Below are 18303 nucleotides of genomic sequence, written 5' to 3'. Positions count from 1 at the left end.
CTTATGTTATAATTAGCATACCTGTTAAAGTTCTCACTGCCATCAGATCGCCTTTGAATCACAGTCCATCCTCCTCCATCAGACATGTCACAATAAACAGAGAATTCCACTGGGCTCTGGAGAGGTTTGATTTTGTAAAATCCACTCTGCTTATATCCATCATTGAAAATCTCTGAACAATCTGTTTCCAAAACAAGGTAATGTGAAATTTGTCATGTCTTTTTTTTTAATAGGAGTCTCTGCCTGAGATTACTCAGTACTAATGGAGACAGATAAAACACATGATGCAGATAATCAGCTTTTTGAAACTGAATCTCGTACGTCTTCCAGTGGATATTAGGAAATTCTTATCTGTTTTTCTAGCATTTAGTATTTAATTATCATCTGAGTTCTTGAAATGATCATGGGGGGAAGAAAGGAGGGAAATAGGTATCTGGTTCCTCATTTCTGATTTTTGAAGAAAACATTTAAAGATATCTGTGTTTCAGTTAATCACAGAATATTTAAGTGGAAATTACAGCTTTATTAGACAGAACAGTGGAACTTTTCTCTCCTATGAAGCTAAAATGAAAGTAGAAATATAACAGCAAACAATTTAATATGGATTGTCTTTACTTAGAACATTATAAATCATTCTGAACATCTGGAAATGAACTCAAAATAGTAATCTTGTTAGATTCTTATAAACTCCCAGGCTCAGCAGATTTTTTTTACTAACCCACTGAAATTTCTAACAGTCCATGCATTCTTAAATGTTTTTGTTAAGAACTGCAAGCTTCTACTATTTGACCCCACAGTCTTCTTTCCCGTGGTATTTCTTTAACCACTGAAGCAAACATAGCTACCAATTTGTCACCAAAGAGTAGTATTTGTTTCTTAAACCACTTGAGGCTGGGATAAATTAATACCCACTGGGTCTCATCTGGGCTGATCTATACAGACTTAGAGAATATGGCAGGTATGGACTCACTGCTATTTAGTGTCCAGGAAGCTCTGTTTTAGGGTGGTTGAATTCGTGGCCACTATAAAGAGAGAGCTGCAAGGATACTCAGTCACAGCCTTTTGAATAAAAACACTATAATTTAACATCATTAACTTTCAAATTTTACCCATATCGTTTCGTTCATTTCCTTCCTTTTTAAAAAAAAATATTTTCTACAATTCTATAACCAGGTATGGTGATGGATGTTAACTAGAATTACTGTGGTGATCACTTCACAATATACAAATATCAAATCATTATGTTGTATACCAGAAACTAATATAACGTTGTATGTTCAATTATACCTAATAAAAAATTTCTCTTCCTGATTGGATAATTCCATTCTTTTAGCCTATTTTTGAGTTTTTTCTTCAATTTCATTGTTTTGATACCAAATTGCCTATAACAATTTTGTTACAAATAAAACATACTCCACATTAGATTGAATAGGCAACAGGAATTACAAGAGAAAAGAAAATAAAGAACCATAGTCATTTTCTAAACTTACCAAGCTGAGACCAATCATATACTACTGCTTTGGTGAGATGTTCATCTTACTAATGATTTAGGCTTTATTCATACATTTATTTTTGAGATTTAGAAGCCAAAGAGTTCTTTATATATGCTGGATTACTTTTTTTTTTAAAAAATCCTATTTTGGCCATTAAACAAGAAGAAAAACAATAGGAAAATGATTCTAAAATTAGTTCCATGCTGTTCAAAAGCTTACATCTTACGGTCAATTGTACTGCACACTTTTTCATTAAAGTAAGCCCATTTTAACCTTGTTAGGAAAGGAGCTCTTTGCTTGCATTTAATCACCCACCAAAGAGCTGAACGGTACAAACTCAAAGGTTCAGACAAGCAAATGTGGAAAAGATTAGCTATAACATTTGCCTCTGGAAAACTCCGTGAATATGGAGTTTTCAGCCAACATTTACTACTTGTTTTTATTTTATGCCAACTCCAAGTTCGTTTCAGTTTTTAAAAAAATTTTCTTCATCCCAGAGGAAAATGCCAAACACAACTCAAGATCCAGCAGAAAGCTTTCAACTGAAAAAACAAAAACAAAAACCCGACAAATAAATATCAAAAAAGTGCCAGTAGCTCAATTGCTTATAGCAAATAAGTAGAGAAACGCGCCTTGGGTAAATGTGACTTACAGTGTGATAGAAACTTCAAGCAATGTAGGGTTTACAATATCAACTAGATAGTTAAAACTATGATTTTTCAAAATGTTTTGACCCACTCACCCCCTGGAGAATAGGCAGGAGAGGAGCAGGGTTAGAGAGCCCTAGGTTCACGGGAATTAAAAAAAAAGAGAGGGGGGGGATTTTTGGATACTTACATAATGCTAGAGTGAGGCCAAGGCTTCCTGCTCTCTGATGGACAAAGACTGTGCTGAACTGGATACGTGAATACTATCCCTGATCATGCAGGAAGCAAGTCACATTGGAAGGCCCAATGTTGACGCTTCATAAAATGAAATGACAGCCTGCCAAATGAGCTTTTTCTTCCTGTTTCAGAATGGTAGCTGAGCCCAAGGCTGAGAACCAAAGGCACTCGGTCCCCTACACTCTAAACTCAAGAGAAAGGCCAGCCTGAGTGCAGTTGCCACTCCACAGAGCATCCTGGGAAATGCCAGAATCAGCCCTACCACTGCCATCCTTACCCTCAGGCAACATAAGATGAAACTTTAAGAGGAGAGAGAGGAAGTTGCAGTATTCTTGTAGGGTAGGGTAGGGTAGGTGGGGATCTCTCTGAAAACAAGGGAGAGAAGGTATATGATAATGTAGGTAGAGGGCTGATGTTCATTGAGCTATAAATATGAAATGCTTCTGTAATCATGTTACATGTGTTAACTCATTTGATCTTTACAACAAAGAAACAGTCACTCTTAACTTTCCCATTTTACAGATGAGGAATATGAGGCACACAGAGGTCAAGTAACTTTCTCAAGGGCCATGGCTAGCAAGACGGACAGCTGGACTTTGAACCCAGGCTTCAGACTCTTGACCTTAACCACTACACATACTGCCTTGAGAAACAGTCTTATAAAGACTGGGAGCTCCTGCAGAAGGGAACGTGGTTAAACGAGTGGTCTTGGCAGAGCAGATGTGATGCCAAAGGCTATTGTGATTGTCACCAATTGTGAATTCGGTACTGTAATCTTTCAATGTAGGCACGTAATTCCATCACACCCAAAAGCTTTAAAAGTATATTTAATTACATGTTGCATAAAAATCATGTGATTTATGCATTGTTTTCAAAAATTGCTAGGTTGTACGTAATTAGGTGTTTTCTACCATGAGTTGAATTTGAATGCAGAAAATAACTGATTTAGTAATAATACATAACTTGTAAATAAGAAATTTATTTCTATAGACATAGACATGAATATTTAATTTTTTTAAAATTTACGGAGACCAAAAACATACACTTTGGTGTGAGCAAATTTTTACGTATTTTATGTAACATTATATATTATGTTAAATATGTTTTTTTTAGAATTTATTTTATATATTTTATTTATAGAGTGTTTGGCCTTGGTAGGCTCTCTAGCACTATTTTCCTATATGCTGAAAAATAAAGTACAATTGAACTGTATCTTGGGGGGACACAATTCAGCCTATAAGAGTGATCAATCAAAAGGCCTTTTGACCAAGCTGTTTACCCTCTTCTCTGTGTATCACTTCTGTCCTCCACAATGACCGACCAAACTAACCCACTGAGAACCTACCCTCCAATATGTGTCTTACTGATACTTTCTGCAATCTCAGGATGGGTACCTGGAGCCTCCTGGGTGGATATCTGAATACATGACAACCAGGTCCCAAACACCCAATAAAAAGGATACCAAACCGGCCCAGGATCCCACCTCCTACCTGAAAAGTAATAAAGCCTCCACTATGTGACCTCAGGGGACCTTGGACTTTTTCAGCCTGCGGGAAGAAATTTGGTGAGAAGCCTGGTCTGGTTCTGGTCTTGAGCAATCTCATCCATACCTGCAGGGAAAGCACAAATCCTTTCCCCCCACTGGAGGCATTACAACTTAATTGGTCTGGAGTGGAACCGAGGGACTGTTTGTAGAGTTTTCCATGGGTCATTTGCATTTCTGCACATTTTGCAAACAGAGCTTATGTTTCGGGGATTTTTATCGAGGATGTTTGCATCGTGAACAGCTTTGAGAAGACAGAGATAGTGGCTTCGCTCGGAGCAGATGGAAGGTTTGTTTGCTGTCCACTATATTAAAGATAACTTCTCCCTCTGGGAGAAGGCTGGGCAGATTTGCTCATAACTTATCACAAGAGACTGAGGTTTCCTAAACTCAGGGCTCCTCAGTTGTGACATAGCTCACTGCCTGCACATTTTCCACCTGGATTATTCCACACCGCTCCCTTGGCATTTGCAGGCAGTGGACACTGGTGAACCATGAAGCTCACATCTCTGACTCAGGAGTCTGTTGTCTTCTGCCAGCATCCATGAAACTTTGGCAGCCCATCAGCATTTTTAAAGGTCACCAGGTGATTCTTCTGAGAATCACTGTCTTCAAGGAATCACTACTGATTCTCTTCCTGCTCAATTGCTTTCCTGAGCTTTCTTTCACTGTCTTGCCTAATCTTCCCTAATTCTCATCTTAGGTTCCATTTCTTGATTCTCTGCCCCGTGATTGCTTCGGTTATTCATTTCTCAAGCCCATTTTTAACCTGAGCAGTTCTTGGTTCCTCTCTTTCCATGCTCTAGAGCCACAGGCCATCCTCACTTGTATCCAATCCCACTGCTGCAGGACAGTGGCTCTGGACTCCTGTTCCCTAAAGGTGGGAAGGACTGTTGGACTCTAAGGATCAAGGGCAAAGGATCAAGTTGCTGGACAACAGAGAGTCAGGAACCCAGGGCAAAGAGTCTGAGCAAAGAGAGATTAGGATCTCGGTAAAGAGAGAAAAAGGGAGCATCTTACTGAAGCATAGGTTCTAAGATTCTCACAAGTCTGATATGTAACACTGGTAAGTATATTTAGAAACACAAAATAAAGATGCTTTTATTTTCATCGGCTTGGCATCTCTTTAGCCTCTACAGGTCCTCAACTATAGTCAGATATAGTTCGCAATTTAGAGTTACTTACCTTGCTATTCCTATCTCCATTATTACCTTACTTTCATTCATAAATATGAGGGTCTACTATATCCCATGCACTCTGATGGGCAATAAGGAGGAGAGACTGCATCAGACATCATCCCAGACCTTATTTAAAAAGTATCCAGTTGACTGACCAAGATAGACTCATAAACAGGGAAATCTTAATACATCCTGGTAGTGGCTACAGTAGACACACATGAACAAAGTGCTCCAGATGTCATTCTCACTACTTCTGACGACTGTTTCTTTACTTTAAATGATGCCTGGAGGAAGTCAGGTGGATAGTTTTCTATAGGGAATAATGATACATGCAGTGATAAGTGCAATGTGTTAACAGTTTAAGATCATTTCTTTTTTCTAGGAAGAAACATTGGCCTAATCAAAGGGAAAATGGCCAAACCATACAATATACACATACAACAGCTCTTTCATCTTCCTAAATAATTCTGATTCTTTCCTGTGACCTGCCCTTTTATTCTATTATCTTATTTACTATCTTAACCACACATTAGGGTTTCAGAAGGGAAAAACATATAAATGTAACAAGATACGATGCACAAAAACAAAACTCAGCTATAAAATTTCACAAATAGAATCTGCCATTTGCACACTAATATTTAAACAATCCATTGTCGTGATCTCATTAAACTATGGAAATTCTCAGATACCTAGCATTGCTATTAAATGCCCCCTGCAGAGATAATAGAAAAAAGTAAAATATAGGAGGAGACATTTAAATTTGGTTTAATTCTTCATGTTGCTTGTTACTGGGATAGGAAAGCTCTTTAACAAAACCGCAAGTGATGAAATAACTGGCACCGTCATTGCACATGGCTACATAAGTCACTGAGACCCTTAGGAAAAATAGACTCTGACCTGCGTATTGCCTCTTGCCTCCAAGGTCAATGACACTGTTCTCCTCTCCTTTATCGAAGAACTGGAGTTCCTTCTCATGCAAAAGCTGCGCGATCTTGACCTGTTGCTGTTTGACCCGGGTCTCAAGCAGGTACACCTGGGTTCTGAGCCGCGCCTGCTCCTGAAGGCAGTTCTCGAGAGCCTGCAAAGTAATGCGTGTCTCATTCTTACAGAAAATAAACACACTGCATAACTTGGATAAATTAATGATTCAATTTTGTCCCCAACTCCCATTTCAGAATATTATTCTAACCAGAGTGGTTTGTAAGTTCTATACTAGTTGTTATTTGAAGGATAAGAAATTATGCTATGGTAAAATACTTGAACTAAAAAAATGATATAATCTGAATGACTATGCTAAGAGCTTTAGAGTCGTTGTCTCATTTGATCCTCACAATGGGCAAGAGGAGTCAAGGTTCAAGCTCCTGCTCTCAATTTCTACATGACACCACCTAAGTGCTTCTTTCTTTCTTTCTTTCTGCAGGGAGAGGTAATTAGGCTGGCTGGCTGGCTGGCTGGCTGGCTGGCTGGCTGGCTTGCTTGCTTGCTTGCTTGCTTGCTTATTTATTTATTTATTTATTTATTTATTTATTTATTTATTTATTTATTTATTTAATTTATTTAGATGGAGATCCTGGGGATTGAACATAAGCTATATCCTCCCCCCCTAAGTCCTTTCTTAATAGTAAAGTATTTTATGGCATCATTCTGCATCATTAGTGTGTCAGTCTCTAAAATAAACAAGGCTTTCAATGACCTTTTGGTATTAATATGTTTAAAAAATATACTTGAATATTATAATCTGATGACATAAGCTCACCTTTTCAAGGGATTCTGCTTTAGACATGAGATGCCTGAGTATCTCATCCATTTACCTGTTGCTGGAAATTCTACTGGAGCCACTTTAACTTTTTGCTTATTTATCATTTTTCTCTCAGTTACTTCAAAAAGGGATGGAGAAGCCTGAGTCTTCCAGGTAAATAATTTACTTTCTCTAAAAAGGCAAGTAATCTGAAGTGGCATTTAACTGAGCACATCTCTCCAGAGATAAAGCAAATGAGGTGAATTGGGAAGGGGACTGGCAGAGGCGGGTCTCCGGGGAAGAGCTACTGAGACCAAGAAACTGCAATACAGGCTCTTAAGTACTCAGTGCTGGGAGAGTTACTAGGGGTAGCGAAAAAAGGGCCAAGACAAATTTCTGGCATTTTCCCATTATCACCCCAACAACTCTGTTTGCAGTTCATGTCACAATCTCATGTGATATGTTTGCTGAGAAATTATGAATTTTAATGTGTAATTGCCTTATATTACTTCAATACATTTTATTTCCTAAAATAGCCATTAGGTTACAGTCAGATGTTATTTCCCAATGAATATTTACATAACTTCCTGTTCCTATCTTTATGTGCTACCTTGTATTCATTCCATAAATATGAGGACCTAACTGTGTTCCAGGCGCTCTGCTAGGCAGTCTAACAGCATAGAGAACCTATCAGGGGCAAAGGAAAGAGGTACACTGCCTTCCTATGAAGGACTATAATTTTGTATATATAGAAATTCAGCCTGAAAACTGAAAGTCCTAAGCAAGAGAATGGAGAAATGATAGAAGAGGCCCCTCCCTCCCATCTCTTGGCGCAAGTCACTGAGTCTCTCCCAGCTCTCTCTCTAGGACCATTTCTTATTTGCCCTTGGTACTCTCGCCTCATCACTCTTTGATTTATCCTCTCTGAACAAGTTATTTGCTTAGCCCCGAGCCAGCCTGTCTGAAAAATAAACAGAAAGACATTCCATGGCGTCTGCAGTCTGGTGTTGCTTTCTAATAGTGGGAAATTGGTTGTGATATTGTTTAATATAGTGGACTACACAGGGCAAATATGCTCAATCTTTATGAGATTACATATACAGTGTCAGTAAGCTTATTTAAAACTTAGGGGTTTTCTTTCTCCCTGAACTTTGAGCAAATGTGTGTTTTCTCCTTTTTACTCACAAACGGCGGAAGGCACAGGTTCATTGTAATGACTTTCAAATAATCTGTTTATTTTACATTGACAGTGTCCAATATTGGAAAGGTCAATTTGAAAGGACAGTTTTACATTTTTAATATCATGTAACCACCCAAATAACTCCAGCAAATTCAAAAAGATTTTACTTAGTGAGAATACTGACTTTTACTTTTTAAAAGTTTTAAGCACTTTAAAAGAATTTTTAAGCACTTAGTAAGTGCCTATTTTGTGGAAGGTGCTTCCACAAACCTTTTTCACTTTTCTCCCTTAGTTGTTTCTTCAGTCACAAGTTACTATAGTCTCTGCAAAATAAAAGAAACTTCAGATTAAAGAAGGAATTAAAAAGACAATATTGTTTGTAATGAGCTTACCCAGGTTGCCTTGCCCATTACCAGGGTAGTGGTGACAAGGATGAAACCGAACATCTTCACCATTTTTCCCATTGGAAGAACTGCAAGAATGAAAAGAATTTCATAAACTTAATTTACTGTGAATTTTTCATGAGACCAGATCTGGAGCTTCGGACTCAGTGGGTTCCAGGAGGTCAGATGCAGTTCAAGGCCATGTCTAACCTGAGAGTAGCCAAGGAAATTCTCCTGGACTTTCCCAGGCTTCCTCTAACAAAAGGATGCTCACTGTTACCTTGTATAGAATTGAAGCAATTTGACAGCAAACATACAGGTGGGACTCTGGCTTTTTGGAATGTGGAAAAGGCACAGGCTTTTTAAGCACAAAGACCTGGGTCCATATTTTGGCCTAGCCACTTCCCAGTTGTGTGACCTTAGGCAACTTACTATCAGATGCTCCTGATCTGTAAAATAGACATCACAATTCTTACTTCATAAGACTGTGGCCATCTTGATGTAACATTTTCAGACAACTTGGCCTATGATAAGTGCTAGATGAACTCATTTTGTATGTGGGGGACTTTTTATTTTGGAAAAAAGGAATAAAGAAAAAAAAAGTTACAAGTGGGAAGTGACATGTATTGTTTTTCTTAATGACTTAATGGATAGGCAAGCTACCAACACAATATAAAACTTTAAGCCCTCTTTAAAGTTGTAGAAAAAAATTAACTTTATCACTTCTTGAGAATATTTTAAAAATCAATCTTGAAGTCGTGAGTCTTGATGAAAAATTTTGCTCATCCTTAAAATAACTTCTCTGTGCTGCCAGTGGTGAATTTTCATAAATTTTAGAAGCTAAGGAGCCTAGGACAGAAATGTGCATAATCTTCAAACAAATTTTATACCTATGGTTTCTGCTAAAAAAAAAAAAAAAAAGAACTGGAATCAACTGAATTATTTATCTGTCAGCCTAATTTTATTCTTATAAAACCTATGACTACTAGGTCTTTTTCACGTGTCTCTTTCTCAATTTTTATGTAACTAGAAGAATGGTTCCTGGGAGGAAGGGTATAGCTCAAGTGGTAGAGCACATGCTTAACATGCATGAGGTCCTGGGTTCAATCCCCAGGACCTCCTCTACAAATAAATAAATAAATAGATCTAATTACCTCCCCCCTCTAAAAAAAAAAAAAAAAAACACTAAAAAAAAAGTTCCTAAGCATTGCTACCCATTGGCTCACTTGGGGAGCTTTAAAAAATGTCCATGCCCAGGAACTGAATCAAAAGTCTAAAGGCGGCAGTCAGGTCTTGGAATTTTTAAGACTCCCAGCTGATTCCAAAGTTCAGCAAAGTTTGAGAAGCAATGATTTAAAGATTTAATAGACAAAATTGTTTTCAGTCTATGCTAACAAAGTAGGCAGTTCTCAGTCCTTCTTGGGCCAACAAAAACAGTTTCAGAATGGAAGGGGCATTATTTAAATTCAGTGACAAACAGCATGGCATGGGCATCTTCGGAAGCACTGTAAAATATAATGTGAATTCTTAAAATATGTGAAATTTGTGCATTACAGAGAATAATAAAGAGTCTACTAGATAAAACTGCACAATTTTACTTCACACTTTTTCACCTCTGGCTGACTTTTTTTTTTTAACTACATACCTAAAACATAGGTATATATTAAATAAGATATGGAGTACCTGTGGCATGCATTTTATGAGCATCTTGTTTAATCCTCAAATAATTCTGTCACATAAGTACTATCACACAAATGGTTAGATCAGAGAGGTTGAGTCGCTGAAGACCCAGCAGTTAAGCTGGGAGGGCTTTCCACCATGACCCCTGACCTGTACTTTGCATGGCCTTCCTCTCTCTATACATCTATGCCTGCTCTACATAGGGACCAGGCTGCACAGAAGTATAGAGGCCCTGCTACCTGGTCTTCCCCAGTGAACTTCTTACTCTCTCTTGAACATGGCTGCAACTTTCTTGTTCCTAAGTCACGTGCTTCTGCAAGGGAATATTAGGGCACCTCGGCAGGAGAGAAGACAGCTGCACTAAACAAAGAATGGTGGCATCAGCCAGCATTACTGGTTATCAGCTATCTGCTCAGCCCTGTGCCGTAGGCTGTGGGAGAATAAAGCACAGCTGCCTCATCAAGGCAATGTTTTGGGGAAGAAATAAAAATAAATATTAAAATGAAAGTTAAGTTCAATGTAAATTTAGTATTCGTGAAAATCATATGTAATTAAATATAAAAACTAAACTTTTCCAGATGGCCTCTCAAGACAAAATTAATGACTTCCTCCACTGCGCTCTCATACCATGTTTACAGACCATCATATAGCATTCATTCACTCAGTAAACACTGCTTGCAAGCCTGCTATGTCTCAGGCACTGAGCCAGGTGGTGAAATTATCATTTGGTTGGTTTTTTATGTCTCTCTCCAACTGCTTCCCTTTGTCCATGTTATTTGGCTTAGAACAGGATTTTTGAAGGCAAAGTCCACACTTGCTAATTGTTGTGTCCCTAGCATCTAACTTACTGTGGCAACCCCAGTAAAAGTTTATTTACTGCCTCTGTGGAAAACTTTCCCCAAGAGGAGAAATCCTTCTCAGAGGGGAGAATGTAATTTCCTTGCCGTAAAACTAGTCTGTTTGCATTGACATACTTCCTCCCCTATGCTTATCCTGGTCAAGGGGAAAACAATGGGTTAAGTATATTTTTGAAAATAAGTGTTAGGAAGGAGTTAGGGAGGGACCTTGGGTTGGATTGAACATGTACATTTATTTTTTTCTTTCTTTCTCAAAACTGAATAGAAAAGGAGTAAAGAAAAACGGAAAAGACATGGATTGACAAGGTGGAAGAAAAAGAGGGGAAAACATATGGTACGCATTGTCAACAAGATGACAAAAAGCACATGGGGGAGCTGGCAGAGATGCTAAAACTGAATAGCAAGCAGCAGCAGAGGGAGTAAGTACCACAAGGAGCCAGCAAGGCTGCACTGCAGCGTCCCACACAGCTGTGGGGTTGGAGGTGACTGCTAGCTTGGAAGGCAGGGTGCAGTGACGGGCTGACACCCAGATCCTCACCTAAACCCTGAGCAGCTGGGTGAATCCAGCTTCTCCTACCTCATCAGAAAACGAAAGGCTTACTGTCTTTCAGGGTTGAACCAGAGAGACCTCAGGTAGCACGACCGCAGGCGCAATGGAGGTCAGAGGAGAGACATTGTTCTGTTAAGTATGAGACCTCCCCAGGCGACTCCTACCCTGGCAGCTTGGCCGCCAGGCAGCCAGGTCTATACTTCCCCCATCTCTCCAGGCCAGAGCATGTGGGATTCCTCTCTGGAGGAATGAACAGCCTCAGAGAATAGATCTTCAGATACTGACATTGGAGGATTCCCCAACTAAAGAGCCACGTTCTTGCCTGATCTTTTTTCGAAGAAGCCCACTGGCTGGCAAGTTTTTTCCGTGCAGACAGGAAAGGTACAGGCACAATATTTTGCTTCTTTCTTTCAAAGGCATTTTTCTGTCTGAAGGGAGGCTTATTTTAAATTTCATTCTGTGTCCATATTTAATTAATAGTTGAAAGAAACAAAGTCCAAATGTTCTATATGACAACTGTGCAGAAATCCATATGATACCAATTAATTTACCATGAAAATGTATCATTTACCTATCATGATTGAACCCTTTTACCCAACATTGTAAACCAAATAACCAAAATGTACAGAAGGAAGTAAAGTGCTGAGTAAATTACACAGCTAAGTGGGCAAAGGAAATTAGATAAAACAAAAACATATACACTGGAATTTGACACAACATTGTAAAATGATTATAAATCAATAAAAAATGTTAAAAAAAAATATACAATTTTTCAGTACAGAAAGGTTCTGATGAGAATTCATAGACTCCCTTTTTTTTTAAGTAAGTCATCCTTTTATACATTCATATGATATAATTTGTAGCAACAGTTTAGGAAAACTGGTATTTTACTCTTTCTATTATTTTAGTAACTATTTTTCTTTAAAATTCAAGCACACACTGGGTACCTGCTTTATGCCAGGTGCTATGTATACTAGATGCTAATATATAGAGCTTATTTTAAACACATTTAATTATATAAAAATATTACCTTATATTAAGATATAGAGAAAATTAAGTTTAATTATGGCACTTAAAATGTCTTCCAGTGTAAAACAGAGATCCCGTCTGTGGGCTTTGAGAGGGGCTAGAAGTGAGGTGAGAAGTGAGGTGAGAAGTGCAAACAAACAGAAGCATGAACAAACTCAGAAGAAACAGGAATAGGCTTGCTATCAATTAGTATTTTCTAATCGATAAAATAATCTTGGAATTATATACAAATTTTCCTAGGTAGCTTTTATTTTTGCCATAAAAGATAAAGTCAGAGCCCATCTATAATGCAGTAGTCTCCTAAACTTTGCATTTGCAGATGTTGTGGTCAAACCTACAAATTTAGCAAAATTTCAGACTGAAGTGAATGCTGTAAACCAAGACATCTGATGTTATAAACAAACACATTTGCATCCGGATCCTGGGGGTAATGTTTCTTTTGTCTGGGAGTTCTTGGAAGGATCTGACATTATTAACATTGGCCACCTGTCAAGATTCCATTTGTGAAGAAAGAGTCTTCAGAAGAATAAATTATCACTGCAATTACCATAATTTACTTTAGGTATGTATGGAACGAAGCTAATTCTACCTTTCCTGTTAGGCAAGCAATCAAACACTGTTACAATAAGATTTATTTTCTTTAGATTTAGCTATACCAGTGGTCTAACCTTGTTCATTTAAACATAATTATATGCAGTTAAGGCCTAATAAAATACAACAAATCTCTGAAACATGGGCCTCTTCCTCCATCAGAATGAAAGATAGAAAAAAAAATTGGAGGGAAAAAAAAAGAAAGAATTCAATTGCTTTCAATGTTTATACTCCATGAATCACATTTGAAAAAAAATATAAAGGTTGTCAATGTATCTACTATCGTCTGTACTAAACGTCAATAATATTGAGTAGTATTTCATTGGAAACTTAAGGTTAATCTTTTCTAAGAAAAGCTGAGACGGTGAGTATTGCTCTCCAAAGATCACCAATGAGGAATAGTTCTCAATTTGTCTTATTTGTTTATAAATAATATGTAGTGTTTTTCTACTTGAATCATAAATATCTCCAAGGTCAATGTTTGCTGCTACATTGACCAGCTTCTGAATAGGTTCTCCTTTTTCAAAATAGAAAAGGCAAGTATCCTTAGACTTTAATGCTATTGCTAATTCTCTCAGTTAACATATTTTTCAATACTACATAAAATTGGGTTTTAAAAATTCTAATGAAAAAAAACCAAACCTCCATAACGTAAAAAAAAAAAAAAAAAAAGGCAGATATAATTGACAGTGGGATTTGAACACAAATATCTGTTTACGAATGTTTACAGCAGCATCATTCTCAATAGCCAAATGGTAGAAACAACCCTAATGTCCATCAACAGATGAATGGATGAACAGAGTATTTATATAGACAATGAAATATTAACCTTGAAGACATTATGCCAGTGACATAAGCCAGACACAAAAGGACAAATGTTGTGTGATTCATTTCAGATGAAGTACCTAGAGTAATCAAATTCATAGAAACAGGAAGTAGAACGTGGTTGCCAGGGACTGGGGGAGAGGGCAAAGAGTAGTCATTGATTAATGGGTACAGAGTTTCATTGTGGGAAGAAGAAAAAGTGCTGGAGATGAAATGGTGGTGAAGGTTGCATAGCAGTGTGAGTGTACTTAAGGCCACTGAAGTATATATTTTTAAATGGTAAAAACAGTAAATTTTATGTTATGTATATTTCACCACCAATGAAATTAAAAATTATCTAGTATCTTTCAACTGCTAAATCAGAACAAAAATTATCCCTTATTAATTGTGGCTGAATGTTTTTAAACATTAAATAGTGCAAAGGGTTAGATCAGTTATAAATCAGTAGTCAGAGATTTTATTAAGAAGCAATAACCATCCATTTAAACTAAATTACAGCAGGAAAAGTCTATTTTTAAGGAAGATTTCAGAAAAAAACAGTAACAGGAACAAATGGACTAGAATGAGGAAGTTTCAGCACACAGTTTCTAACTACTCTTGGAAATTCTGAAAATTTTAAAAATCTAGTGGCCTCTAGTCTTCTAATCTCTATTACCAGAAAATTACAGACTACAGCATGCTTTAGTATCTTTCTTCACAATTATGAGAACAGTATTTTAATAATGGCAGAGAAAAATTCCTGAGTGGCCCTTTTGGGACAATTGCTCCACTCCCAGCAAGATGCCAAGCAGCATGTGTGGCTGGGGGCACCGCACAGAACAGCAGATTGGTGCCACGTGGAGTACACCTCTACCAGGCTGTAGATCACTTACATTGGGGAGAAGGGTGCACCTCCATAAAGTCAGCATGCCGGCTGCAAGGAGCAAAACAGTCATTTGTAACCATATTATTGTATTTGTGTCTGAGGATCATGAAACATTCAACCAAAATACAATCGGTTACTGTATTTTATTTCATAGGCCTGATCCCAAAAAGAAGAAATAAACACAGGGGTGTCTAGTGACTTGCCAAAAACCATGCAGCCTCCAAGGCCCCCTTAAGCCTCCTGAGCGTCTTTCTTTACTGCCTAGTTGATCCTTTCTTAATATATTAGGTTGAACTATAAGAGATGGCACATGTTTTAACATTTTTGACCTATACAAATGGCAATTTCATATGCTTCAAATTAACACATATTAGTTAGCTGGATAGAGCATACTTAAATCACTGTAGCCTTTTATACTAAAACGAGTGCCAAAAGACACAGGTTAGAAATAAAATATTTGTAGCTTATTTAACAAGAGAGAAAATAATTTAGCAACAACACAATTTTATATGAATACTGCCTCCATGTTAATACATTAATATGCACTAATTAAAATATGTTAAAAAATTGCTAACATGTAGTCAACACATGGAATCTCATAGTTCTGCCATAAACTAATTTTAGGATGCCTTTAGAAGAGAAATGACAATATTTATTTTTAACTAAAGGACATTAAAGTAGAGAAGCAAAATCACTTTTCCAAGGAGTGGCTCCACATTCAAAATTAATGTAACATCCAACCACCACTTACCACTCTGTTGTTACCATCTGGTCCAAGCCACCACTGGAAGATTCCAGTGTAAAAAACCATAACAATTTTGAGAATAATACTGGGACAATGGTCTAAACTGAGCCTTTTCTGGGCAAACTGGGATAGTGGTCACCCACCTACAAGGCTTTACATAATCTGCAAACCCTACTCACTCACACCTCCTCTCCCCCCACTCTCCCCTAGTCCCCTTTGCTATGGTCACATCCACCTCTTTAAAAGTGTTCCTTGAGTAACGGTTATATTCACAAGTAATGGGAGTTAGAATTGAATATATCACTTTGGGGGACACAATTCAACACACTACAGGTACTTAATAAAATAGCCGTTGAATGAATGAGAAGAAAATTTGTGAACCTAAGTTCAAATTTAAAGCTTCCCAGTATCTGTTTTCACAATTTTACAGTTGTTTACTAGAGACCAAATTCTTTTACGTCTGTTTGCTGAATTTATTGGATGTTCCTATGATTCCCTTCATGATCTCCTGCTCCCAGCAGTGACTCAGAACCCTTAATAAACTGTGCCTTTCACAAAGTTTTTATTTATTTGCATACATGACATTGTGGTGTGTGACAGCTTAAAAAGATGTATTTTTAAAAGAGATTATTTAGATTTATAAAATCCTCAAAGAAAAAAAATAACTAAAAACTATATTTAAAACTTGGCTCTTAATAGGTTAAAGCCATTATCATAGCTATCTCATGATAAATTATTAGTTTGACTCATGTTTTCAGTTGATAACAGATATATTTCTTGAGTAAAATTACAACAGCTTTGCTGCTATTTTAAAAAAATCTCATATGTACCCTTATGGTCATTTATTATTTAAACTTAAAATTTATCATGAAGTTCAAGTAGTTAAAAAGTAAAACAAAACAGCACAAAAAGCCCTCCACATAGTGGAGGTTTCTTAACATGTAATCAATTACATGGTCACAAACACAAAATTTTTTAAGGTTACAGAAAAGAAGAAGGAAGAATAATTGTGTTGCTTGCAAGCAAAATAAAATAGAGATAGAAAATAGAAAATGTTTTCTTAAAACACATAAAAGAGATTGTAGAAGTAGAAATTATTATCCCATGAGGCTAGAACACATGGTCAAATATAATTAAAGGAAGTGAGATCACCCAGTCAAACATCATAAACACTTGAAGAAACAAGGTTCAGAATGGGAACATCATTTGCCTAAAGAAATAAAACAGACTTTCACTAAGTAAATTCACATTAATATGGGAGATTAGTATAAAAATATAATACCATTTTTTTGTGGATGTGATTCAAAATGTTCTGACTGAAAAGAACCAGTGTGGTTAATGGATTACTGATTAAGCTTTTCCCTTTCTTTCCAGGAATAAAAATAATCTCATTTTTCTTATATGATAGCAACCAGCTCTTCATTACTTTAATCCACTTCCAACAACTATCAGATAAAATATTCAGGCGTCAAGAATTAAGTCATGCAAGTTTTTGCCTTTCACATTTTGCTTTAACGCTATCTGTTGAAATTATTGTATTTTTGTTTAGTTCATCAAGTTCCCTTTTTTGTGTAGTCAGGTATTTTATTTCAGAAATAAATAAATTAGCTTAAAATTGTGTTCTTATATCTATATCTGAATCTAGCTCTTGCATAAGTGAAAGTGTGTGTTGAATGTGCCCTGGGAGATACTGGGAAATTATATAACATGTATACAGATTGCAATGCATTAAATTTGGTAGCAAATAAAGGACCAATGAAAAGCTTTGGAAGGTCTCTGTCTCTTGGTGTCCTGAAATTCCCAACTCATTGCATTCAAATAATCAACTCTGGTCTTTCCCAGAGACAGGAGGCAGCCCCTAGTCTGTCAGGTCCTTAAACTATAAGGCATTTCAAAATGTTATATATATTTTAAGAGTCATTATATTAATTTGATCATCTTTAGAATAATTCCTGAGAATATCTTAAGTCCTCTAAAATTCCCCTCTGCCCTCATTAGTAATTCCAACCATCTTCTACAATATTGAAGAAATATCTATGTATTTGAAAAACACTCTATGCTTTAAAAATCTGACCTCCACCATTCATCACAGTAAACCATTATTATTTTACAAATCTGGCTTATGGTAAAGTTATATCATACTATTTAGTTCCTCACTACATAATTAGTTGTATTTCTTTTACAATGTTTTTGCTTTGGGCTGCTTCAAAACTCCTAATTATTATAAAATTAAAATAGTTTTCAAGTGGCCATTCTTTGGCGTACTATATTATTTCACATAAATTGTTCTACGTCTATAAAATCCAATTTCTTCCCTACTAAAAATGTTTTAAGTTAGCTGATTATAGTAAATTAAATTTAACGGCAAAAATATTGTTTGGAACTGAAAAGTTCTACAGTTCTACAGCTGACATATAACTTTTGAAAATACAATTACCAGACAAAAGTACATTATTAGCATGTAAAATTTTAAAAAATGATATGTTTTAAGTGAGCTATTATGAAAGGATACAAGATAAAAGAAATATAAAAAGAAGAAAAAGTTATTGAAGGAAGCATATTTTTTTTGGGGGGGTAGGTAATTGGGGTTTTATTTATTTACTTATTTTTAATGGAGGCACTGGGGATTGAACCCAGGACCTTGTGCTTGCTAGGCATGCGCTCTACCACTGAGCTATACCCTCCCCCATGAAGGAAGCATATTTAATAAGTTAGCATTCATTACACCCTAAACTAACACAACACTGTAAATCAACTATACT

At 36.6% G+C, this 18303-nt stretch overlaps 1 protein-coding gene across 3 annotated transcripts in view; it reads right to left on the bottom strand.

Moving 5' to 3' along the window:
- The window catches only part of FGL1 (fibrinogen like 1), a 35821-nt gene that overhangs the window by 8211 nt on the left and 9307 nt on the right, over window positions 1-18303 (bottom strand). For 2 of the 3 annotated variants that reach the window (XM_010953265.3, XM_010953266.3), the window contains exons 2-4: window positions 8409-8488; window positions 5996-6176; window positions 22-181 (exon numbers count right to left, since the gene is read on the bottom strand). In XM_010953265.3, the coding sequence (XP_010951567.1) occupies window positions 22-181; window positions 5996-6176; window positions 8409-8488 (421 nt within the window). Of the gene's footprint in view, window positions 1-21; window positions 182-5995; window positions 6177-8408; window positions 8489-14803; window positions 14845-18303 lie in introns of all 3 variants that reach the window. The other variant, XM_074353491.1, reaches the window with a different exon arrangement.

The sequence above is a fragment of the Camelus bactrianus genome, chromosome 26 (assembly GCF_048773025.1).
Source record: "Camelus bactrianus isolate YW-2024 breed Bactrian camel chromosome 26, ASM4877302v1, whole genome shotgun sequence".
Taxonomy (NCBI): Eukaryota; Metazoa; Chordata; class Mammalia; order Artiodactyla; family Camelidae; genus Camelus; species Camelus bactrianus.
This window is presented reverse-complemented; position numbering and strand designations above follow the sequence as displayed.